This window comes from Podarcis melisellensis (assembly GCF_964234715.1).
Source record: "Podarcis melisellensis genome assembly, chromosome: 4".
Lineage (NCBI taxonomy): Eukaryota > Metazoa > Chordata > Lepidosauria > Squamata > Lacertidae > Podarcis > Podarcis melisellensis.
The window spans coordinates 75,416,298-75,440,269 of NC_138531.1; the positions used below are offsets into that span (position 1 = coordinate 75,416,298).

At 43.8% G+C, this 23,972-nt stretch overlaps 1 protein-coding gene and 1 long non-coding RNA gene across 2 annotated transcripts in view; one reads left to right on the forward strand and one right to left on the reverse strand.

Annotated features, from left to right (window-relative positions):
- The first annotated feature begins 4,169 nt into the window (after positions 1–4,169).
- On the forward strand, positions 4,170–8,818 carry LOC309369008. Its single transcript, XR_014168004.1, has 2 exons — positions 4,170–5,093; positions 5,328–8,818. It is a non-coding gene; the product is annotated as an uncharacterized lncRNA (long non-coding RNA).
- The window catches only part of IGSF11 (immunoglobulin superfamily member 11), a 175,036-nt gene continuing 159,366 nt past the window's right edge, over positions 8,303–23,972 (reverse strand). Inside the window, exons 2-7 of the mRNA XM_081909442.1 lie at positions 23,479–23,642; positions 19,659–19,866; positions 17,131–17,286; positions 14,264–14,386; positions 12,291–12,441; positions 8,303–11,185 (exon numbers count right to left, since the gene is read on the reverse strand). Of these exons, the coding sequence (XP_081765568.1) occupies positions 10,744–11,185; positions 12,291–12,441; positions 14,264–14,386; positions 17,131–17,286; positions 19,659–19,866; positions 23,479–23,642 (1,244 nt within the window). The 3' untranslated portion in view covers positions 8,303–10,743. The remainder of the gene's footprint in view (positions 11,186–12,290; positions 12,442–14,263; positions 14,387–17,130; positions 17,287–19,658; positions 19,867–23,478; positions 23,643–23,972) is intronic.

A 23,972-nucleotide genomic window follows, 5' to 3' on the forward strand; every position in this document is an offset into this window, starting at 1 on the left:
TTGAGGACAGAAGGATCATAGCTAAGAGCTAACAGTTCACTAATCCATACTCCTCCAGCTTTTTCGAATATACTCCAGAGTGTCCCATGTGCATATTATAATCCATATTAGGGAGTATAAAAGCAAACTCAAAAGGAAGGAATTTATTCCATGTTAATTTATTCAGTCAGTTATCCAAAATTAAAGATCATCCGAATTTATTATATCCACCAGATGTCTGAACTGTTTTCACTAAGTACAGTCACTGGCCCATCAAGACAAGTTGCATTTTTTGGGTTGTTGTTATTTTAAAAAATAAGGGTTATGTTTCTAACATTAGGTGAGCAATAGTTTCATTCACATAGGATGGGAATGCATTTCCTCAACTGCTGTGGCAGAATAAGCAATGCAGTAGGAGCAAAGAGATACAATCCTGGCTTTCAGTCTGTTCAGTAGTTTTCAGTCAACTCTGTTTGGTTTTCTTTGTCATCCAGAGTTTCTTGGGATTATCTTTATTACTTCAACTTCCTAGCCACTTATTTTTTAAGAGATAATGGGACATGGTCACAGAGTTTAGGTCTAGAAGAGTGCTCAGCAGTAGTGTAGCCAGAATTCTACATGCAGAATATGCCATCTTTCCCCTTCCCGGACTCCACTGGCAACACATGTAAGTGCTTCTTCAATATATTTCAGCAGATGTATTCAGCATGCTTTGATAGGGCTTCAAGGAACTTTCCATGGTGCTGAAATCATAGCACTGAGATGACACTAAACTGGCAAAAGAGAGTTGATGCCTTGAAGACGGTGCTGGCAATTATAGACTCCCCCCCACCCCACCCCCGCAAAAAAAAAAAATGCTTCTTGGATATCTCGTAAAAAGCAAATCTCATTACTGAGACCAACAACATTACAGTTGTGTTTTGGAACTGTTGATTCTAGATTCTGTGCAAAATATTTAGCAAGTGATGTTGGTTTGTTTAGTTCAGCTTTTAAAAAGCTAGGTGATGACCAGCCAAATCTATCTAGTTTGGGTTTAATTTTCACTATATCATCATCATCATCATCATCATCATCATCATCATTCCATTATTTATGTGTTTTCAAATGCTATCTGAACATTGTCTCTGCTTTCTGTTCAGTTCCTTGACAGTGAACATTGCTGTGCAAAACCCCCCAAAGGGTGATTAAAAAAATATATTACTGTAGTCCCTGAGTTGGGAAGCCCCTGAGCTCTGAAAGTAATTTTGCTGCAGTTTTTCTGAGCTTAAATGATCAAGCCTTTGAGATCCAGCTGAGCTAAAAATGTAGGCAGGGTTTTCCTTTTTTTAGCAGGGGTGGGCACCATGTTTCCCCTTGCTTGGTACTGTTGGACTCCACCTCCCATCAGCCTAATCCAGCATAGCCAATGGTCGGGGAAGATGGGAGCTGCAGTCCAGCAAACACCTGAAGGACCACAGGTTCTCTACCCTTGATTGATATGCCAATTTTAGCCACCCTTCCTCTCCTATTAATAGGAGCGGGGGCTTCTGCCAGTCACATGGACTGGGGGGTGCTGTTGGACTTACATAGATTTTATAGAGTGCTGTCTAAACATCACTGATAATTCCTGAAGTTCCATTATACAAATGGGTGATAGTATAATGAATATTCTAGGCAATACACAACAAGTTCAGTGGCGAAGCTACGGAGCCATGGTGGCAATTTCAGCCTTCTGAAACTGGACCCACTGTAATTATTGAACCAAACACATCTTCCTATTACTACAGGATGAAAGCCCAGAAGTCACATATTCCGTCGCCAGGTTTTGCGCCACCATGATAGATATTCGTTAGAGGATGGTATATGCTACAATTCAGTCCTAAATTGAAGGCCCATATTGTTAGATCCGTACTTCTGAAACCCCACCCCATACAGCTGTTTAACTGGTCTCTTTTAAATTTTCTTATCAGTTTTTACTCATCCATTGTTTATGCTTAATGAAGTGTTCTATGTATATGTTTTAACCTACGTTTGGTTCTTGCTCCCATTTATTTAATAATTATCCACTTAGATTCATACTGTAATGCTATTTATTTAGATGCTCAGTTTATCCTGGTCTGTGACCGTAATAAAGTAAATTCATTCATTCATGAACCGAGCACACTGTGATTAATGAACTGAAGGTAGCCATGGCCATTAGCTTAAATGGGCCTGTTGTGAGTAGGACTATGATTCTATGACTAGCACTGAGTACCACCCTAGGATGGTTTTCACAACACTTGTCTCAGGTTGAGCAAGTGCAAGGGGTATTTGCAACTTTGCTAACCTAGAAAATGTAACATATGTTTTCTACATTCTTGTTAACTGTCAGTCACCATGTGGTTGCAGATGTGCCGCTCCTTTTCAAGTAACGTTTTTACTTAATGAACCTTTTATGATATATATTTATAAACTCACATCCATATCAGATCCTGAGCATCATCAAAGGGAAAGCTTCATTCAAGTCATTAATGCAGAACAGGTCTGTCTGTAAACATTGTACTCTCATTGATGACTGTTCCTCTATCATGGTTGTGGGTGTGACACTGGCAATGCATACTGACTGATGTTAAACACCACTGTATACACATTCTGCTTCAAAGCATTGTGCAGGTTATCCAAGATATAACTAGTTTATTGCTTCTCCAATTTAACCTAACAAAGGCGGCAGTGCGGACATATCTGCCAAGAACTAGTTGATAACAGTGCGGAGTTCTCCCAGCAGATGTCAGCCCAGAGCTGTGGAATAAACTGAATTTGTGACCCAAATCTGGAAGACAGCATAATCCTCAACAGCACCATGTGCTTCCAACACACAAACCTTCCTATTAATCAAAGGAAGCCCACCTGCCTCAGACAAACATGCACAGTCATGCTGAATATGGGCAATTTGCAGAGAAAGGGTGCATTCATCAGGACTACAGCATTGCAACAGGTAACCAAGAAAAACAAATGATGTCCGTTTGCAGGTTGGAGATTATTAGCTCTAAACAGAAGCCTCTTAAGCAAATGTTAGATGTAGGTTCATCTGTTTCTTTACATCTGCACACAAAAGCACCTGGTCATGCACTTGCAAATATACCCATGCAAACCTATTCTGTGCTTGGAAGGAGAGTTTGGTGTATGGAGGTTAAAGTCTGCTTTTAGTCTGGTTTTTAGACCAGTAAATGTTCTTAGTCCTGAAAGGTACACATGTATCTAAATAAATTAATGCCAGGTGTATTTGAATACCCACCAATAGTTCTCAAGAAGTGGAATCAAAGGACCATATAATGCAAGTCCCTCCTCCACCCCCTGTATGTGGTAAGTCACACATGCTAATTAAGGTCTTACATGCTAATTTAATGTATACAGGGTGCAGGACTGTTAGAGATGGCATCCTTCCCAGTTCTGTGTACAACCACCAACTATTCTGGCTGGTTCCAGACTGTCACTAATCTGACAGTGGGATTCAATTACATACCAGGAAATTAAAGTGGGTTTGGCCCACTTGTGCAACAAACCGCTTCCAAAAACCACTGGATATTTTGTGGTAACTGAAGTGACAGGAAAGTGTGGGAGAACAATTGCTAGGAACAATGTCCCAGCAAACAAATCAGGACCAATGCTTCATAGTGGATGTCTCAACAAACTGCATGCAAACAAATCAGATTGTCTGGAAGCAAAGGTAAAGGTAAAGTTACCCCTGACTGCTAGGTCCAGTCGTGGACGACTCTGGGGTTGAGGCGCTCATCTTGCTCTATAGGTTGAGGGAGCTGGTGTTTGTCCACAGACAGCTTCCGGGTCATGTGGCCAGCATGACTAAGCTGCTTCTGGTGAAACCAGGGCAGCGCATAGAAATGCTGTTTACCTTCCTGTTGGAGTGGTACCTATTTATCTACTTGCACTTTGACATGCTTTCGAACTGCTAGGTGGGCAGAAGCTGGGACCAAACAATGGGAGCTCACCCCGTCACAGGGATTCGAACCACCGACCTTCTGATCGGCCAGCCCTAGGCTCAGTGGTTTAGACTATAGCACCATCTGGAAGCAAACTTGATTTCAAACCCTGGTAATGGGATAGTGTCCTTCAGAGCATCTGAGGAAGCTAGTTCAAGTTTAGGTTATGTGGCACACAAAGATCTGTCAAGTTTCTTTCCTGCAGCTTTGTTCTTCGAGGCAGCTAATTCACTCTGCCTCACTTCAGCACAAATAAGAAATAGAATTTGTGTTGAATAGTTTTATTCCAATACATTCGAATCCTGCTTATAAAATTCTGATATGCATACAGAAAGCTGTTGTTTTCAATGATTCTGTCACCCACACAATGTTGCTACACCCACACGATATCTATAGTCGATAAGTTTGAATTCTTATGATATATTTTCTGTAAACTCGCCAAATTCTGTCCTAGTACTATTTTTGCCAAGGCAAAATAGACATGCAGCATATTGTGCAATATCTGGTGGCTGTGCAGCCTCAACGCTACCAGTTCCATGGCGCAGAACAGCAAGCAAAGTCCCAGTGATCGGGGATGGCTATGTGTTAATTCTGCTTCAAAATTACATTGCATGAGTGCAGAAAGATGCAGAGCCAGTATTATATTGAACAATTGAGAAAGCAATGAATGGACTATGAAAACAGACACGTAAGTTGACAACGTTCCATATAAGCAATGGCTTTCCTGTGACAATGTTTTGTTTAGGACTGGGAAACTAAAATAGAAAATGGAATGAATCCCATCAGTTTTGCAACAAAGGTGCCCAAATAGCAATTAGCTTCATATGACTCAAGCAAATAAGTTAAGCAGCAGAAGAACAAAATAGAGTCACTGGCAAATGTGACCTGGGGTGCTGGTGGACTTGGCTGGCTTCGGGGGCGGGGATGTTAAGCCATTCTCATGCTACCCAGTAGGAAAGCCAAGACGAGGACATGACTTGGAAACCTAAACAGGTGTAAACTATATTCAAACCAATCCAAGCCTGCCTGCTTCCCAATGCTGAAAGCTGCATCATGTGATCTTGAAATCATTTTTCTTCCCCAGTCACATGATTTATAACATTTCTTTATATAGCTATTGGTGTAAGGAAGTGTCTCATTCTAAATGTTATACCCCTTGTCCAACCATTACAGTGGTACCTTGGGTTAAGTACTTAATTTGTTCCGGAGGTTCATTCTTAACCTGAAACTGTTCTTAACCTGAAGCACCACTTTAGCTAAGGGGGCCTCCTGCTGCCGGAGCACGATTTCTGTTCTCATCTTGAAGCAAAGTTCTTAACCTGAAGCACTATTTCTGGGTTAGCAGAGTCTGTAACCTGAAGTGTATGTAACCTGAAGTGTATGTAATCTGAGGTACCACTGTACTGAAATACAATGAAGAGCTTGTAATTCTGCCCTCATCTTTGCCAAACGGGATTTCAGCAAACTGCATTTTTTTTTTTAGCTCTTCCACAATGCAGTTTAGTTGCAGGAAGCTGTATGTAAACACCACTTTCCCCCCTTCGTAAGCATGATTTGCTAAGTCCAAATCCACAAGATGACCCTAACAGCGTTGAGCACTAGAAGAATCCTCTACAAGCCCTCAGAACAAACCTCATCTAATCTCTCCTTGATGCTATCTGTATTCCACCCCCACTCCCAGCCCAGCCCAAAGACAGATTAAAACCTGGCCAACACATTCTCTCCCGCCCTTCCTCTGAATTGGAGCTGGCTTGAGTGGTGTATGCATGTGATTATTTAGATATTCACTACAAGCTTGAGTTTTCATGTAGACATAACCTCATATTTTAGATTGGAAGCAGCTAACCAAGACACAGGACACAGAGCCAGGCTTCACAGATAAATCAGATAAATAAATATCCAAGATAGTAGAAAATTCCTCACTCAGCATAAACTTCTATCCTTATGACAGTATTCCATGATAAAATAATTCAAGGTAGCTGATTTTTCAGGGCTCTTTAGTGATTCCATTCACAGCATATTTGAGGGTGTCGGCCTCCCAGGGTTGATGGGCATTGCTGTTCAAATGGTGTGGGTGCGCCATGTCTTGTGATCAATGATGCAGGGTGGGGCTTACCTGTCCCCTATTTTATTCAAGTTGGCACTCCTGGATGAGTTCTATTAGGGAGAATCTTAAGGGCCAGACTGAGAGGGCTGAGGCTTGACATTCCCCAATCTGGCACATGTTTTTGAGCACTGAATCCCTAAGAATCTCTCTCTCTCCTTCCCCTTGTATAAAGCAAATCAACATTTGAAGCACCACACGTTCCACAACCCTGTCCCATACAGATACTGCTTAAAGGAAAGTTTGGTTTTCCTTCTCCCTCTTCCTCACCCCCACCCCATTCTGGACATTAATGGTTAAAGGCATCTGTATGCATATAATTAGGGCCCAGAAGGATGGAACTGCCTGACTGGGTACCAAAGGATCTGCAGGACAGTAACAAGGAATGCTAAGTTCCCTGTCTGGGGGATGGCAACCTATGGGCATCGATTCCAGGGAGTTATTCCCTTTCCATTAATTTGTGTGAGAAAACAGGACTTGTGAAGGAATTAGATCAGCAGTGTGGAGTCTCTGGCCCACAGGCCAAATCAAGGGACCTACTTTAGCCCACAACACTGATTTCCCTAAGCCACACCCAACTTATTTATGCCTGACATCCTGTGTGGTGTCAGATGCAGGACTGGTAACAATGCAGCTGTAAAGGACCAGTTGGGACCCTTAAGAAGCACATTGGAAATTTTGAAGGAAAGCTCGCAAAAGCTAAACTGCCACATTCATAAAATATTTGGTGTATATACTCTCCTATCATGTCTGTGTCAGCATCTGCTATGGGTGTGCAGGGACTTGGAACTGAACCAGATTTCCTAAGAAGTTTTTAATCTGGTACAGGCTGTATTGATTGCTTGATTTTGCATTGTTTTGATTGCAATGTTATTGTCCTATGTTGTGCGTCACTGGGAACACTTTAATAAAAGAGCAAGTAAGAAACATTAACATCACCACCATATTTGGATGTGCTGAGTGGCACATAGGGCTTGTTCTGCAGAGTATTATTAGTTCATCAACAGCAACATCACCCTGCATATTCAGAAAAGAAATATACGTATGATTGGCAGAGTGGAGATGTCTTGCCAAGGAGTGACCAAAACTCGCAGGTGCTTTGCAAAATATTATATGCAAGACATAATATAAATAACAAATGCTCATTCTTCTGAAGCTTGGAGATTCAGCTTGGGGGTAGAGGAGAGAATCAAGAACTACATTTTGGTGTCGTAACAGTGGGCACCCTAATCCAGCATTCTCCCAAATAATGGTCTGATGATGTATGATATACATCAACTGTTCATTAGAATTCAATAATTGCTCTTCATCTCAAGACGTATTTGCCTAGCTTTACTTGCTTTTAGGAACCAAGCAGAAGTGGTTTTGTTTTTAGCAGAGAGTAATTGTGCCATTTGCCACGCTGTTCTGCTGCTGCTTTTAGTTGTCTTCATTGCCTGGTATATTTCCATGCATTGGTTTGATCTCTTCCAAGCAATCTTGACGACCATTTGTTGCACAGGCAAGGTATACAGTATGTGTTGCTGGCAACTACAGGAGAGGAGTGCTCTTGTGGTCAGGTGTCGTTTGCAGGTTTCCTACAGGCATCTGGTTGGCCACTGTGTGAACAGGATGCTGGAGTAGATGGGTCAATGTCTGGTCCAGAAGGGCTATTCTTGTTCTTTGAAGTATGTAAATAAAGAAAACAGTTGAAGGACAGAGGACCAGCCTGATCCTAAACAATCCTGAGGATGTTTACCAGCTCCTGGTCAAAGCACTCTTAACAGACTCTCTTAACTTGGATGGGGCCAGGTGTACAACCCTGGGATTCTTTCATGCTGCCCTCAACCAACTTGGGTGTTCTGCCCAACATGAGAATGATGATGGGCAATGGATGCCTGGCTCTCCAAGGCTCACCCTGATGGTACATTGAGATTCCTCCAGAAGGCTCTCATTTGGAGAATAGGAACACAAGAAGCTGCCTTCTAGCAAACCATTGCTGTTTGTCCAGCAACTCCATGGAGTCAACCTTTGCTGCTGGCAACAGCAAAGCCCTGAACTCAACGGATGCATTTCTGAAGAAACTTCATCCCAGAATACACATTTTTAAAATGCAGTTTGGTATGTTCTGGGAACTGAGGACTGCATTGCAAAATTTGGGGAAAGTGCAAAACCCAAAAGTTGACCACATTTCCAATCTGTATATTAGCCTAGACACAACAAAATTATCTTCCATCCCTAGTGCTGAAGCATGGGAAATAATAACAAAATGCACAGACAACCGTTTCCCCTTTTATACGAATAAAAGTTTTATTGATTCCCCCCTTTTTAGACAATTAGAAAGAACAAAGAAAGAGGAGAGCGAACAGTCTCATGAAAGGTAGAACCGGGAAGGGCTTTCCGAGCACTGGAGTGTGAGCTGCCGTGGGCAGCATTCCTTGAAAACGTCCTACATTTTTCGTTGTTATAAAAGCAGAGAGAATGTGTGTCTCTGCGTTATTTTACCCCCGCCCTCTATTTTTGCATTGCTGTTTTGTTTTTTTAAAGCCACTCTTCCACCATTCCCCTCCCCCCAAAACCCCCACCCCAACCTCCAAGTCTGGAAAGGAGAAACCGGCAGTGAGCACATGAGGAGAGAGACTGCTCCCTGGGAAATGTGTATAAATTCAGCAGCCCATCTGTCTGCCTGGTGTGCTCGGAAGTCAATGAAGCAAGTTGCGTATGTGTTATGGGGAGAGGGGCTTAGAGGAGAGGAGGAGGAGAAGGAGGAGAGCATGGTTTGTTTGTTTGTTTGTTTGTTTTCTTTTTTAAAGCAAAGAAGGCACAGAATCTCAGCTAAGCTTCAAACCCAGTGCAACCTGAAGGACTCTCTCTGCAAGGATAGTGTGTGGGTAGAGAAGGAAATATGGCCTGGGCAGGGAGCTCTCCTAGAGGATGCCTCTGTGCCCATTTGGAAGGAAAGTATGAAGTCTGGGTGAGCTGAGTGGAAGCAGAAGAGTAGCAAGAGACCGACCTCTAGCAAACCCCATTTCCAGTGCATGTTGGAAGGTGGGAGGAAGCCTGTGAAACAAGCCACCCCCTTTCATAGTGCTGGGGTGAGATCAGAAAGACGTCTCTCTCTCCTTCTCTCTCTCGTATGTCAGTGCAGAGAAGGAAAGCCTGGTAAGAAGAGCTTCCAAGGGGAGCATTTTCCCATTAAGGAGATCAGTGTGTCAGCAATACAAATGAGGCAGGTGTGGACAGCGGGACTCAAGTGACATGTCCCTTGGCTCTGCCTCCTCGAGGTATTAGGAAATGGCCCCCCAGCTCTAAGTCTCCTCCACGGCATGAAAAGACCCTTGTTTGCTTATTATTATTTTTTCTTTTCTAAATCCTCAGTTTGAATTAAGGCTACTGAAAATTGCAAGAGTGAAACCTGTCAAGTCGGGTGGACAGGCAGGGGCAAGGAAGCAACAGGGCCTCATGCCAGCCTGCCACAGTGAGGTGCCACGTAAGAGTCAGTCATGCCACAAGGAGGGAAAGGGGGGGACAGCGCTGCCACGAGCCTTCCTTTCTGCTGCTCCCTGCTTTCCCACACTCACTCTGTCTGTCTGTCTGTCTCTCTCTCTCTCTCTCTCTCTCTCTCTTTCCCTGCTCCCTTTACTATAATAAGCCCCAAAGATCCAAGAAAAGGAAGGTTAAATGTGAAGCCTCAAATGTGTGAATGTTCAACTGGCCATGCAAGCCAGACCCAAACAGCCCTTATGGAGTGGGTGGGGAGGAGACGGACCCTGCCATGCAAACGCCAAAGGCGCTGAAGCCCAGCTCTTTGCAAAATGCCAGCCACACGCCCGGAAAACACAGCACAGCCCTCGATAAGCAACGGAGGCTTCAGCATTCCAACCAGCACCGTTACTGCCTCCCCCCCCATGAATCCCTCCTCTCAACAACAGCGAAACAGCAGCAGCAGCAGCAGCACATTCTGGCGCCAAGCAGCTTGTTGGGGAACAATGCCGGACTGACTCACAACAGTTTCCATGGAGGTGACAAGGGGTTGCTGGAAGCATCCAAAAAACTAGTGCAAGGTTGGGGCCGGGTGGATGGGGAAGAGAACATCCAGTCTGGGAAAAGGAGAAAGCAGGAGGGGGTGGCAAGAACAAACTAAAGAATAAAATATAACCCTCAAACCAATTCCCAATCTGCCCCTCCTCCCTTGTCTCGTAATTCTCTCTCTCTCTCTGTCCCTCTGAGACCAGCTTGGCTTGACCAGCATCTTTCCACTCCCCCCCTCCCAGCTTCATCGTCTGTTTTGAGCCAAACAGCCAATGTGCCATCCATAAGGCTGTTGAGTAGTCCTCCTTGCTAATGGCCCATCTGCTGACTATGGGGCCCTCTGAACCCCACCTCACTCGCCATCCTTGAGGGGGCCTCATTAGGTAGATCTTAGTAAACCAAGTGTGGCATCGTCCCCCTGTGACGCCTTGTGTGCCCCTCCCTTTGGCCTTGGCACATCCAGCCACAGCTGAGGAGACCCCTGAGATCATAAAAAGGGTTGTGGGAAGCAAGGGGAGGGGACCATCACACACCAGTGGGAGTGACTGGGGTGGGGGAAAGACACAGAGGAGAGGCTTGATGTTCCCCTTCAACGCATTTCAGGGAGGAAGAGGAGGGTCTCTTGTTTTGGCCAGGTCTTCACCCCCACTCGGTGCAACAGGTTCTTGTTTTCCTCAGAACCATGCCCACTTCCTACACCAAAGAGCCGGCTCGGCTCTGCGCCGGCACCATGACCGGCACTGCACCTATCCTTTCCAGCGTTGCCTGGCTCACGGCGTAGGAGCGTGTGTGCTGCGGTCTTGGCTTGCGGCTCACTGAGCCATTGCTTCTGGCCATCTCCTGTGGGGAGGGGGCTGTATTGGTTGTCACCACCAATGTCTTGGGTGGAGGGGGGGCTGGGTGGCCTCCATTGGCATAGACAGGGCGGGCGCTGGTGCTTCCAGAGCGGGTGAAGGGCTGGCGCGCATCGTTGTTGAGGCGAGCAAAGGAGTCTGTGGCATGGTTTGCTTTGGGGTCATTCCAGTACCGGCTGTTGTAGGTGTTGGATGATGTGAGAGTGTCGTTCTCCGAGGATGAAGCATCACCATGGAATGCTTTTGTGGATGAAGAGCATTTGGGTGGCAGATCATCCTCCCTAGGAAAACAAGAGGCCATTGTTAGCATTGTAGTTGTCCTCCATTCTAAACACACCCATCCCTGGCAGGAACAAAAACACCTTGCACTGGCGCAGCACAAGGAGAAAAGCAAATAACCCACACCATGATGCCATGTTGGCCCAATGATGTGCCCAACTTTGACATCTCCACCTTAAGTCTTACAATCCAATTTTCTGTGCCTCTATCTCAGCATCAGGCTGTTGGGCTTCAGGTCTAACAGAGTACAATGACGAATGACAAGCGACAATAGAATTGAGCAATGCTGGCCATGCACTTCTGGGTGTCTTTTTGGTTTCATTTCCCCTTATCAATGGGATGTAAGTGGGGAACCCCATAAGCACTTGCCTTTAACTCCCACTACTGATCAATTACCAGGAATTGTGTATTTGTTCTCATGTCAACACTTGGCAACACCTAAGGAAGAAATTATGGATGGAGCTGGCTTTTATGCCTGTGCCAGGACTCTGGGTGGTCAAGCCACTACTAGTAATGAGAGAATCATGAAAGAAATTAGTGTAAGCTAAAATATTATTCTGACAGAGGTAGGAGGAACCTTCCTTGCAGCTCAGCTGGAAAGAAACTATGGCAAAAACTCTGGTATTACTGCTTTGATCCCTATTCATTTACAAAGCCCTCAACAACTTAGGTCCAGGGTACCTCAGGCACCTCAACCCTTATATCCCAGCTTGATCACTGAAACCATCTGCTGGAGAGCCATTGGTCATTCCCTGAGTTGGCAAGCTCATTTGACAACAGGAAACTGAGCCTTTTGTGTCATCAGCCCAGTGTTGTGGAAAACTCTGCCAACAGAGATTCTGCAGGCACCTTCTGTGCCAACTTTTAAACGCCTGCTAAAAACTTTTCCATTCTTATGCAGGCAATTCAAAATATATATTTCCATAATAGTTAGCTGATTTCTTATTTTAACTCTTTTTGTATGTTTTTTATTGTGCAGCTATATGTACTTTTTTGTAAACCACTACAATATATTTTTTAAATAAGTGGTATTTAATTTTTTGTAATAAATGAAGAAGATGATGGGGGAAAGGAAGGGACAGAGCAATATCTTGTCAAAGGCCAAACCTTATCTCATTAGGAATTTCCTCCTCCTCTTCCTCCTTGTGTTTGTTCTTCCAGTAAAAGAGTGTCACAGCCACCACGGTGATGCAGATGATGAGCACCAAGACCCCTGCAGCTGCAGCTCCAGCAATCAGGCCAAAGCTCCGGGGGTGAGCTGTGTGGGACATGGAATACATGAGAAGACAGCGTAGGGAAAAGGTATGGAGCAAGTTCAGCCAAGCCTCAGCAGGTTTTCAGCATCAGGAGAGCCCAGGTTTATATCTCTTGTATCACTCCATCACAAGCTATTGTCCAGTGTGGGACCCCAAGAGACAAGTGGGGCAGAAGCACTCTCAGGATGGAGCCTACTACAGCCCATTCAAACAAGACCTCTGCTGCAGCAAGGGGTTAACGTTTCCCCAGAACCAATAATGCTCTGGAGTTTCACAGCTCAGAAATGTGGCAAGTAAGTGCAGCTCAGAGACATCTCCAGATGCTGTCTCATGCGCTCCTCAAATCTTTGTTGCAGCATGGTGGTGGTAGTGGGCAGATATTGTCCCAAATTCTTGCCCCACTGGATGCCTCTGGGCATGTACCTTCCTGAGTACCTCCTGCTCTAGTTTTGGTGGCATGAAATGGCTCTGTTCGCTCCCAAACACGACCAAGAAGGCCTAGCATGCCGGGGCACTTTTCACATGCCTGAAGGTTGGTGATAGGGTGATGGGTAAAAAAAAAAAGAATGACCCCTTAGCTATATCAGAGGCCACAGCTCTGAGAACCAAACTAGCTCTTACAAAGGAGAGCTGTGATTGGGTTTAGTTTTCTTTTGCTGAAGGCAGCTGTGGGGCTTTTTCATCCATTTGGGCTGGGGCCATTGTGTAGGGGAGGGAGTCTACCCATTGTGCTGCAGCCCCATCCAATGCCCACCCACACCCACCTGGAGTTGCCATTAGTTGCGAAAGGCATCATGTGCAGATGCAGTGGGCATCTGCAGGGTATCTTCTACATGGTTAATTATCAGCAGTCACCCTCGAAAATGAAGAAAATTATATCCAGTGATAGATGGGCTCTGAGCTTCCAGTGCAGTGTGAAAAAACACTGCACTTTCAATACAGTGGGTGGTGGTGGGGGGCCTCTGGTTATTTTTAGAATGGGTCCAAATACCTGGTGCAAAGCATTAGGTTTCATTCCCAAACATGCTCTTTAAAAAGAAGAAGCAAGCAGCAGGATCAACCCATTTTCTTTTGCCCTGAGCAAATTCTATTTCCTTTCCTTTTCCAGTATTTGCATCTCAAGCGCCTTACTTTTGTCATAAGATTTAGGTGTTACTGAAGACATCTATATTTAAGAAGGCTTTCTTAATATAACTTACCCAGTCACTTATAGAACATTTTTATATCTGTAGAAATCCTTTTGTTGTTTTTGAAATTTGTAAAGATGGTTTTATTGTTTTTAGAGTTTGCTGAAATAATGTTACTATGTTTTATCCTGTTTTTATTCTGTACAAGACTTTGATGGCTTAATGCTATGAAGTGGTGCATAAATCTGTTAAATAAATAAAAATGAGGTATTTACAGGATTAGCATCTCTTACTCCGGACTACAAATTTCCACACATGCAGCAAAGTTTCATGCATTACTAGAAGATGTGCTTCTGCTTTCCCGCTACCTGCTTCAACATAAAAAATGGGGTTCAAGGATCTCATTCATGATGGGGCAAGTGAGCCTGGGGAGAGGCTTCCAAATCTTACTACAAACAAGACTGAGGACTGCTCATTTCTCACATTACCACAGAGACTGGGAAAACAGAAGGAAGACACTCATTCTTTTGCTTTCTCCATGTCTGTGTAATGCATGGGGAGGAAGTTGGGAGGGGCAACATACTGCTCCTGTAAGAAGAATACCCTGCTTGCATCCAACATGTGACTTAACCTCTGACAGGCAACGAGACATGAGGCTGACTTGTGCAAGACAAGTCCCTCATTAAAACTGACTTACGTGTAATCACTTGAACCTCAAGAGAACAAGTGCTGCTTCCGATGACATTAGAAGCCACACACTGGTAACGTCCTGATGACACAGTGCTAATATTGCGCAGAATGACTGTACCCTGAACTTGGTCTAGATGGGAAGGAAGGAAAAAACATAAATTAAATTAGAGACGTGGTATGTGGGGGGTGGAGAGAAAGACAGCCATTTCAATGCAGCCTTGAAAAGGCAAATCCAGTAAATCGTAAATTCTGTGCAAGACTCTTAAGAGATAAATTAGAAAATAACCTTTAGATGAAAGCATCAGAAACAGACAAGATTAAGGTTTAAGGAGCTTACAGTGGACATTTTCTTCTTAAAGATTATTTTTTTATGTATGTGAAAGCTGAGGATAAGAGAATAAGGCAAGATAACTAGCAAGGACCATCAACAAGCTAACACTTGTTCTTACAAGGAACTCAAATGCAGTTGTCAACTACTCAGCTTTTTATCATTCCAGAAGGAAAAAAAAAACATTTTCAGATCCTTAATCAAGAGCCATATCTGATTTTGAGGTCCAAACAAAGTGTAAAACAGTGGGCTGATTTGGGTGTAGTGCTAGAACATAGCTCAGTACAATGATCCTAGGTGAGTCTCAGGCTTGCACACTCAGCCCTCCCTTCTGATGTGACCACAAGGAGTTCGAAAACTTTTGCTTCTGCTTTAGATTAGCTACAGCTTGCCATGTTATCTAAACAAACAAACAAACAAACAAACAAACAAACAAACAAACTGTGGTTAATTTTAAAATATGGTTTCTAGAAACAAACCAGCTTCAAATCATAGTTTAAGAAGTTGGCTTGTTTCTGCAAACCATACTTAAAATTAACTGCAGTTCAGGGTTCTGATGAAACAACTGAGCTGTGGCTAATCTGAAATGGAAGTGGAAGTTGATGACCACACTAGAAGAGAAGAGGTAAGGGTTGTGTGGAATCCTGAGGCTCACTGTGACTCATAACATTATACTATGCCTTAGTAGTTTAGTGGTATGTGTGAGCTGGACCAGTGAAACATCACATAAATCAATTAAAAACATGAAAGCAATGTAACAAAATAATATTAAACATATCAGCTAAAAGGGCCTATGTGTGTGTGTGATTGTGGCCACTTTTACCCCCCCCCCCATCACTCCTTTTGACATTTTTTCAGGGTGTGTTTGCACAAAAAGGATGAAAGTTCTTACTCACTCTGAGTGATGGAAGGAAACACACTGCCCTCACCTTGAATTGGCTTTGTGATAACATCTTGTGACCTCATGTTCTTCTGATATTATCACCATAGCTACATGAAGCCTGATTGTCTGGGATAACTATTCCCAGAAAGAAATAAAATCTACACCAGGACCTATTGACACAGGCAGTGAACAGCAGAAAACAGGCATGAGCACAGCTAAATACTGTATTTTTCGCCCCATAGGACGCACCGCCCCATAGGACACACCTAGTTTTTTTTTGGGGGGGGGGAATAAAGGAAAAAAAATATTTTCCCCCCAGGCGCAGGGCTGGCGTTGGGGAAGCCTGAGCTTCCCCCGACCCCAGCCCCAAGAACAGCCTGCTATCCGCAAGCCTAGGGAGCCTGGCGGGAAGTCGCCCCGGTCTCTCCAGGCTTGCGGAGAGCTGTGCGAAGCCCGGGACTGCAGGCAGCTCTGCGCAGCCCTCGGGAGCCCGGTGCGAAGTTGCGCCGGTCTCCCGAGGGTTGCGCAGAGCTTCCTGAAGCCTGGAGAGCGAGAGGGGTCGGTGAAGCCTGCATTCGCCCCATAGGATGCACACACATTTCCCCTTCATTTTTGGAGGGGAAAAAGTGCATCCTATAGGGCGAAAAATACGGTATTTGAGGAAATATATCTGGAGGCTCATGAATGCGCCCCTTTTGCAACGAAAGTATTTACCTGTGAGCATTCAGCACAGCCCTAGGATATAACCCTAGGATATAATGAGTTGGCAAACAGTAATGCAGGTGGCACTGGGGGAACACAATATATCAATTAAATGATTGCTTTACTATATGATTTTTTTCAATATAAGATAATATTTCAGTACACCACCAAAGTGCACAATCAATACATGGTTGTTTGTGCATGATCCTATGGCTGCTTCACCCACATGCTCATATTCATTCCACACACTTTGCAAACCACTTTTTTTTTTAGCATCTGTGAACTAGCCTTCACTCACAGACTGGAGTGGAACCATCAGCAGGAATGCAAGAGATGAATATTGGGCTGGCTCGTTAATTCAAATCCTAATAGACATGAAGCATGCATCTCTAAAGTAAGGGTGGTTGAGCTGCAGCACAGTTCTGCAAGCCAACTATTATGGCACAGCACTCAGGCCTGCCTCTTCTGCACTGCACTCCCAGGCTCAACAGGCTAGAGACAAGACTGCACAACAATAATGGGAGTTGTGCAGACTGCAGTACCCTACAGTGGCACTGCCTCATGCTGTGGAGTGGATTTATGGCACGTTGGGCAGAAAGGTTGACCACCCCTGCTCTAAGGTATGTGTGCTTTTTTAATACTATGATTAGAATTTCCACTAGAGGGCACCCAGTACTCTAAAGGCTCAGTTGCTTTCATTATTTTGGACAGTGTATTTTCTCCCTATTCTTTATTTTTAGTGAGTTTCTGCACTTATCACAGCAACATTATCACTCCCCTCCCCGCTGTGACCTTCTTGGATCTGGTGTTTCCTGCCCTGAAACCCAGGTAGTCAGTCCATCAGCAGTTTGGGATAGACCACATAAAGTTGTGATCTTAGTGCCAGCAGAACAAGTGAAGGGAAAATTAGACCAACTCTCTTGGAAAATGCAGTTGTAGGGTGGGGGGATGCAATGATCACCTTGTGTGGCTGTCGGGGGCAACTTGGGGGCACTGTCCAGTCTTTCCCAGTAATAGGTTGGCCGAGGGATGCCTTCTTCTGAACTGCATGTCAGCGTGATGTCACTGCCAATGTTCAAAGAGCCCTGAATTCTGCAGACTGGGGCAGATGGAGGAACTGCAGGAAGAAAAGATGGCAGAGCAACAGTTAGGTCAGGAGCTGCTTTCAACAGAAAAGTGTGACCAGTCAGGACTCTAGGCCCTGGAGGAGGAGGGGTGGGAGAGAAATTCAATTCAGTTCACAACTGAAGGTAAACTTACAGATTTCACATCCCCCCCAAAAAAATATCCTTCAAAATTTGCAGCTGTATGAATTTTGTAATGTGGTTCCCCAGCCAAGTAAAGTGTACAAAAATGAAGAGAGCATATACATGCATATTTTAGGGCAAATCACATACAAAAATCCATTGTATTAGGGGAAATTGCAGAAATGTGTATATTATACAAAAGTGCATAAAAATGTTTATGGTAGGATGAATTTGAACACAACTGCTAATTTTCATGGGGACTTTATTTGGGGGAAATTCAAACTGATAGAGAAATGTGGAGAAATGAACTTAAGGATTGGAATAATGGAGTATGGGTAGATTTGATTTGATTTTTTTAAAAAGAGAGAGAACAAAAAGGCAGGCTGAGAAAACAAAAGATACAGATGGCTTAAGACTAATAGGGGAAGCAACAGGCGAGGTCACCTGCTAAGGCTTTTGTAGCTAGTGAGCCAGCTCAGTCATAACTGCTGACTTAATTGTGGCCATTTTCGATTAGTGTCCTCTACGGGGAAGAACAACATCTGCAGCTCCCCACCAGCTTATACAATAAAGATATCATTAAAACTTTTTGCTTTAAGCCAATTCTGGTAGCAGAATGAAGATGGGAGGTTTCATGTTATTCCTTTTGCAAAATGATAACACAACTGTTGAGAAAAATAAGATACGATAACTTTGGAAACATCAAGTAATTTTTTCAATTAAAAATTAGGGACATGATAAAAGTGAACCAGAGACATGCATTCCCTCGTTTCTCCCACTTGTATTTAACGCAGCAAGTACTACAACTGCTGTCAGTACTTAAACTGGAATGAGCATGTTTTGCTCAACTGCATAGACTAAGGAATTTTGTGGAAATGGTCAGTGAGCCTCTCCTCCTGTGATGTCAAGTAGTAGTAGTAGTAGTAGTAGTAGTAATATCATAAATACTTCAAAATATTGGGCAGAAAGTTGATAAATAGTAGAACTGATCTGAATGCTTGGTGGATTCCAGGGTGCTGTTTTTGAAAGGATTAAGAAGAGAAATCGCTTCTGTGGGTTGGGGCCTAAAGTAATACAGTAATACAAGGTAGTGGGTCTGAGGGCTGCTGGCTTACCTTTAAGGAAGTTTTTTTAAAAATAATAATAATATGAAAGACACATAAAATCTACCACCTCATATTATTTTACATTTATGAAGTATACACCATAAGTCAAATTATTTTCTTCCTCCTCTATCAATGGCAATGAATTCCCCCTTTAATTGGAAACAAAGGTTTAATGAAGGGAGTACCCCACCCTAATAAATTGTCTGTTTATGTGAGGAAGTAAAAGTTGACTGAGGCAAAACAATAAATAAAATAAAAATCCCTAAGGCCCCAGGAACATTTTAGCCCCACTCACTTGACTCTTCTTGGTTGGCCAGGAATCAATCCAACCCATGGACTGAAAGGCCCTACTCTACTTCATTGGGTTTACAGCCTGGTAAATTGGCCTCCAAGAGTTCCACGTAGGATGAATCACCAGTCAGCAGACCCTTTAAAATCTGAGGCTCAGAGCCCAATTCTCAGTCTGTGCCACTTGTCTCAAATGTGAGGTCTCTGACAAACTCCTTCTCCTCTTTCTCCTCATTGTTGTCTTGAACCACGGCCTCTGTCTAACTTAATTTTTGGCTGGCCTCTTAACTCCACAGACCCTGATCTGCCTTCCCTGGAATTCAACCTCACTTGTTTTGGACAGTGCTCCTGTCACCACCCTCTGGTTTGGATCTTTGCGCACGTCACTCACAGCAGACCCCTGTTAAGTGATGGCAGGAGCAGAAGCTTAGATCTAGAGAGCCAAGGTTTGCTTTGTCCCCATGCTAATTAGGCTTCTTTCCCTAAAGGTCACAAATACACAAAATAGAAACGTCTGCCCGGTGCACCTTTTCCTGTCACCATGTACTACAATGGGAAAAGCCACTTGAGGTGAAATTCTCCTCTGCAAGAAAACATCCAGTGCTTTCTGATACTTGTTACAGTATGTGAAGGAGAGGGGAAGCTCCCTTGTTTCGTTTTTAGGCTTACACCCCTGAAGGTCTAATATTCCACCATCTGAAAGTAGTTTTGAACTCACAGAGCCCAACATTTTGTCCCACCTGTGCCATTATGTGGCAGACTAGCTATTTCAAATTTCAAGGAAAACCAGCCTCCTGTTTCAGGCTTTTCATGATTATCAGTGGTCTGGAATAGAGCAAAGCACATACCCAAGACGTTGAGCCCAATGACTCCAATATTCCGGCCACCTCGGTCTGGTAGATTGTTGACCAAACACTGGTAAGTCCCAGTGTCTGACAGCTGGGTATTGTTGATGAAGATGGAGGCACTGGTGGTTGGCATCGTCATTGCAAACCCCACTCGCCCATAAAACTGGGGTGCACCATCAAAAATCTGACCCCCCTGGTAAATAATAACCTGAAAAACAAAGATATGACACTTCTCCTTAACAAAGCAACGGTTAAAAGAGGACTTGTTCACTCATTATACAGAGGCTTCAGTGTCCTGTGGTTTTAGTGCAATTAAAATACAACAATTGTGTTCTGAGGGTAAGATAAGCCATATGGAGCTCCTGGGTACTTACTACGCACTGCTACTACTTTTGCTACCATGGAGAAGTATTTGCACAATAGATTTAAAAGATATAGGGGAAACCACAAGGAAGTGTTCCCCTAAAGGGAAGAGTCAAGCCTAGTCAATTTTATATGTCTTTCTATTTAGAAGGAGGACACAAAAAGGCTTATAAGCAGGGAGGGAGTTTGCATATCTCCCTCCTCTGCATTTTGGAGTTCTGGAATACATGGTCTCATTTCCAAAGTGGAACCGATGCATTAGGAACCCTTCTCTGTTACTATTTTATATTTGCAAATTTTGTACTATTGAACATGGTCTGTTCTTTCACATTCACCCACCCACACATAAAAACGATGTGCAGAATGCATTAGGGGAAAATAAAGCGGCTTTTATGCATTTGCATCAAGATTCATTTTTGTGTGCCGTTTTACTGTTTTGCATGTGTTATTTTACGTTTTGGTAAATCAGCACAAGAAAAAGCAGCAGTATTTACCAACGTGTGTGTGTGTGTGTGTGTGTGTGTGTGTGTATTTCAATTCAAATGTATACGTATTGATTGTTTTGGTCGCCCCGTATGATGACCTCTGTCGAGAGACAAGGGAAATGTGTCCCTGTTAATTCTTCTTGACCTCTCAGCAGCTTTCAATACCATCAACTATGGTATCCTTCTGAAACAACTGCTGAACTAGGGGTGGGTGGCACTGCTTTGTGGTGGTTCCAGTCCTACTTGGTCATTCCTTGAGGGTGTTGCTTGGGGAGTGCTTTTCTTTTTTAAAAAAAAATAATAATTTTTATTAACTGGCCAATCACATCAAATTAAATCACATCGCATAAATTCCAAATTACAAAGCCAATTTTTTAAGTGCTTTTCAGGCCTGTGGAACCTTCAACGTGGGGTTCCGCAGGGCTCAATCCTATCCCCCACGTTGTTCAACATCTACAGGAAACTGCTGGGTGGGGTTATCTGGAGGTTTGGAGTTTGTTGTCAGCAGTATGCTGATGACACTCAGCTCTATTTCTCCTTTACATCTGCAGCTGAGGCAGTGGAAGTGCTGGACCAGCGTCTTGCCTCAGTAATGGACTGGATGAGAGCCAACAAACTGAAACTCAATCCAGGTAAGACTGAGGCACTGCTAATGGGTGGGAGAACGCCTGCTCTTAATGGGGTTACACTTCCTCTGAAGGAGCAGATTTGTAGCTTGGGGGCACTCCAGGATACTTGAGGCTCAGGTGGCCTCAGTGGCCTGGAGTGCCTTCCATCAGCTTTGGCTGGTGGCTCAGCTACGTCCCTATCTAGACAGGGATAGCCTAACTACTGTTGCCTATACTCTGGTAACCTCAAGGTTAGATTACTGCAATGCGTTATGCATAGGTCTGTCACGGCTAAAATGGCCACTCAGCGGCCTGCACCAAGTTGTATATATAGAGTGAGAAATGTTAGTTTGGTTGCTGGTGTTTGGGTTGGTTGGTTGGTTGGTTGGTTGGCTGGTGGGTTAGTGCTGGTGTGTATAGTTGTTCAGTTGCTTTTGCACAAAGACTTTAAAGAATAAAACTCTGCAAGGGTATTCTTGTGGACTCTTTTGTGCTGACAAGGGTCCGAGGACCAGGCTGAGGAGACTAAGGGAGGTCAGAACCCTTTCCTCCTTTTTTTTTTTTTTTTGCTTTTTACAAACACTGACAAGGGCTGCCTCTGAAGACAGTTTGGAAACCTCAGCTAGTGCAGAATTCAGCAGTCACGTTGCTCACATGAGCGAGACGGTTTGAGTATATTACACTGATCGTGGTCCGACTGCACTGGCTACCAATTAGCTTCCGGGCCCAAATCCAAGTGCTAGTTTTGACCTATAAAGCCTTAAACAGCTCAGGACCACAATACTTCAACGACTGCCTCTTTCCATATGAACCTACCCGGACCCTGAGATCATCTACTGAGGCCCTTCTTCGTGTGCCTCCTCCTTGAGAGGTCTGGAGGGTGGCAACACGAGAACGGGTCTTCACTGCAGTGGCTCCCCATCTGTGAAATGCTCTCCCCAGGGAAGTTTGTCTGGCACCTTCATTATACACCTTTAGGCACCAAGCAAAAACGTTCCTTTTTAACTGGGTCTTTGGATGATTTGATTAACATCCTATGCCTTTTTAAAATGTGAGTTGTTTTTTTGGGGGGGGGCTTATTTTGTTGTAGTTGCTATTTTGATTATGTATTTTGTAGTTTTATATTTTGATTTTATTTTGTAAAGCATCCTGAGACCTCTGGGTATAGGGTGGTATATAAATTCAATAATAATAATAATAATAATAATAATAATAATAATAATAATAATAATAATAATTTCTTCATGTATTCCAGTGTATTTCAATAACAAGCATAAACCTGAGTTTGCATTCATTTTTAAAAAATGAAACAAAATGAAACAAATTATCTATAAAATAGGGAGCCATTGTCTCACCTATCTGAAATCTGACAAGTCTGATGTAATCAAAAAAAGATGCACAGGCACAGCCTAACTGTTCCCTCTCTCCTCCCCCTCCCCCAGAAACCTTTCTATGACCTGTATAGGCTATTCCAGCAGAATTCAATGTAAAGAAATGAGAAAAAACTAGACTTTCAATTGAATTTCATTTTATTTCCTACCAGTAGACTGTAAGCTGTTATTGGAAAGTATCAGAGTTAAAGGAAGTAGAAAATTAGCTGGGCGTCCCATCAAAAGCAAATAGGAATAAGGTAAGGAAAAAGTTCCAAATCAGTCATGAAATAGAATGAAAAGCAAATAAATGCATAACTAAACAAAAAAGAATGCAGTAACTAAATTATTCCACCACCAACCCTCTGCATGCCTTTCTCCAGATTTAGGCCCTTTCACCAATCATTCCTGTACTATATCTGATTATCTGAATACTACATCAAGTGAGTTATAAGTCTCTGCTCATGCTCTTACTTCTTAGCAACACCCAGTGGCCAGTTTGGCACCACAAGGCTCAAATCAGAAGTTCCTCATACAGAAGTTCCTCTGTCTGCTGCACTCCTACACCCTAGGGTATGGGTAGCCAATGCTGTAGTCTCCAGAATTTCCTGGACTCCAACTCCCATTACCTCTGATCATTGGCCATGCTGGATGTGGCTGAACACAGAGAAGATATCCGAAACACCAACAGTCAATGTGTGGGTCTCAGAAACATATGCTACAGAAACTCCCCAGAGCTTCATCAGACACACTTGTAAGATGTCCATTCACACATTACAGCCAAAAAAGGGCATTTGTGGCTATATCTGGCTGCTTTCCACATTTTCAGAACGTAATTGGGGGAAACCAGCACAACTGATGCAGCACTAGATTGTAAACTGAAGGGCAAGTCTTCTATTATTTGCATTGATTTATAAGCCATCTTATGAGCCTATTGTTGGGGGGGGGGGAGTTTTGGCCAACTAGTTCTGTGTTTCCACCAAGAGTCTGGTACCTGTTCAGGTTGGTTGGCATTGGAGAGTGGCGTGACCATCCAAATGACGTTAAGGTTATTAAGCGCAGCACTGGTGGTAAAAGTACAGGGCAGGACCGCCGTCTGGCCCCGAGCAACTTCAACACTCCTTGTGTTCATAAACACTTCCAGGGGACTCACTAGACCTGTAAAGAAAGAGGCACCAAGGTGACATGCTGCATTTATCCAGGAGACCATTTTTCAACCTTTGCCTGCAATGACATACATACTTAGTAGGTGCACAAATGCGCGAGTGAGCTTCCCATCTTCCCTGCTGTGACCCTGAACATCCTCACTTCCTCTCCTGTTTTCCCTCCCCTCCCCGCAATGAGGCCACTGCTTTGGCCCACTTTCCAAGACTTTCCACTGTCTGGAGCAATCCAGGACAGACTGTGGCACCTCTCTGGCTCTTGGTGCGCAGGATGCAGGAGGCATCTAGAAGACAAAGATTCGTATTGCTAAGCTAAATAGCAGCT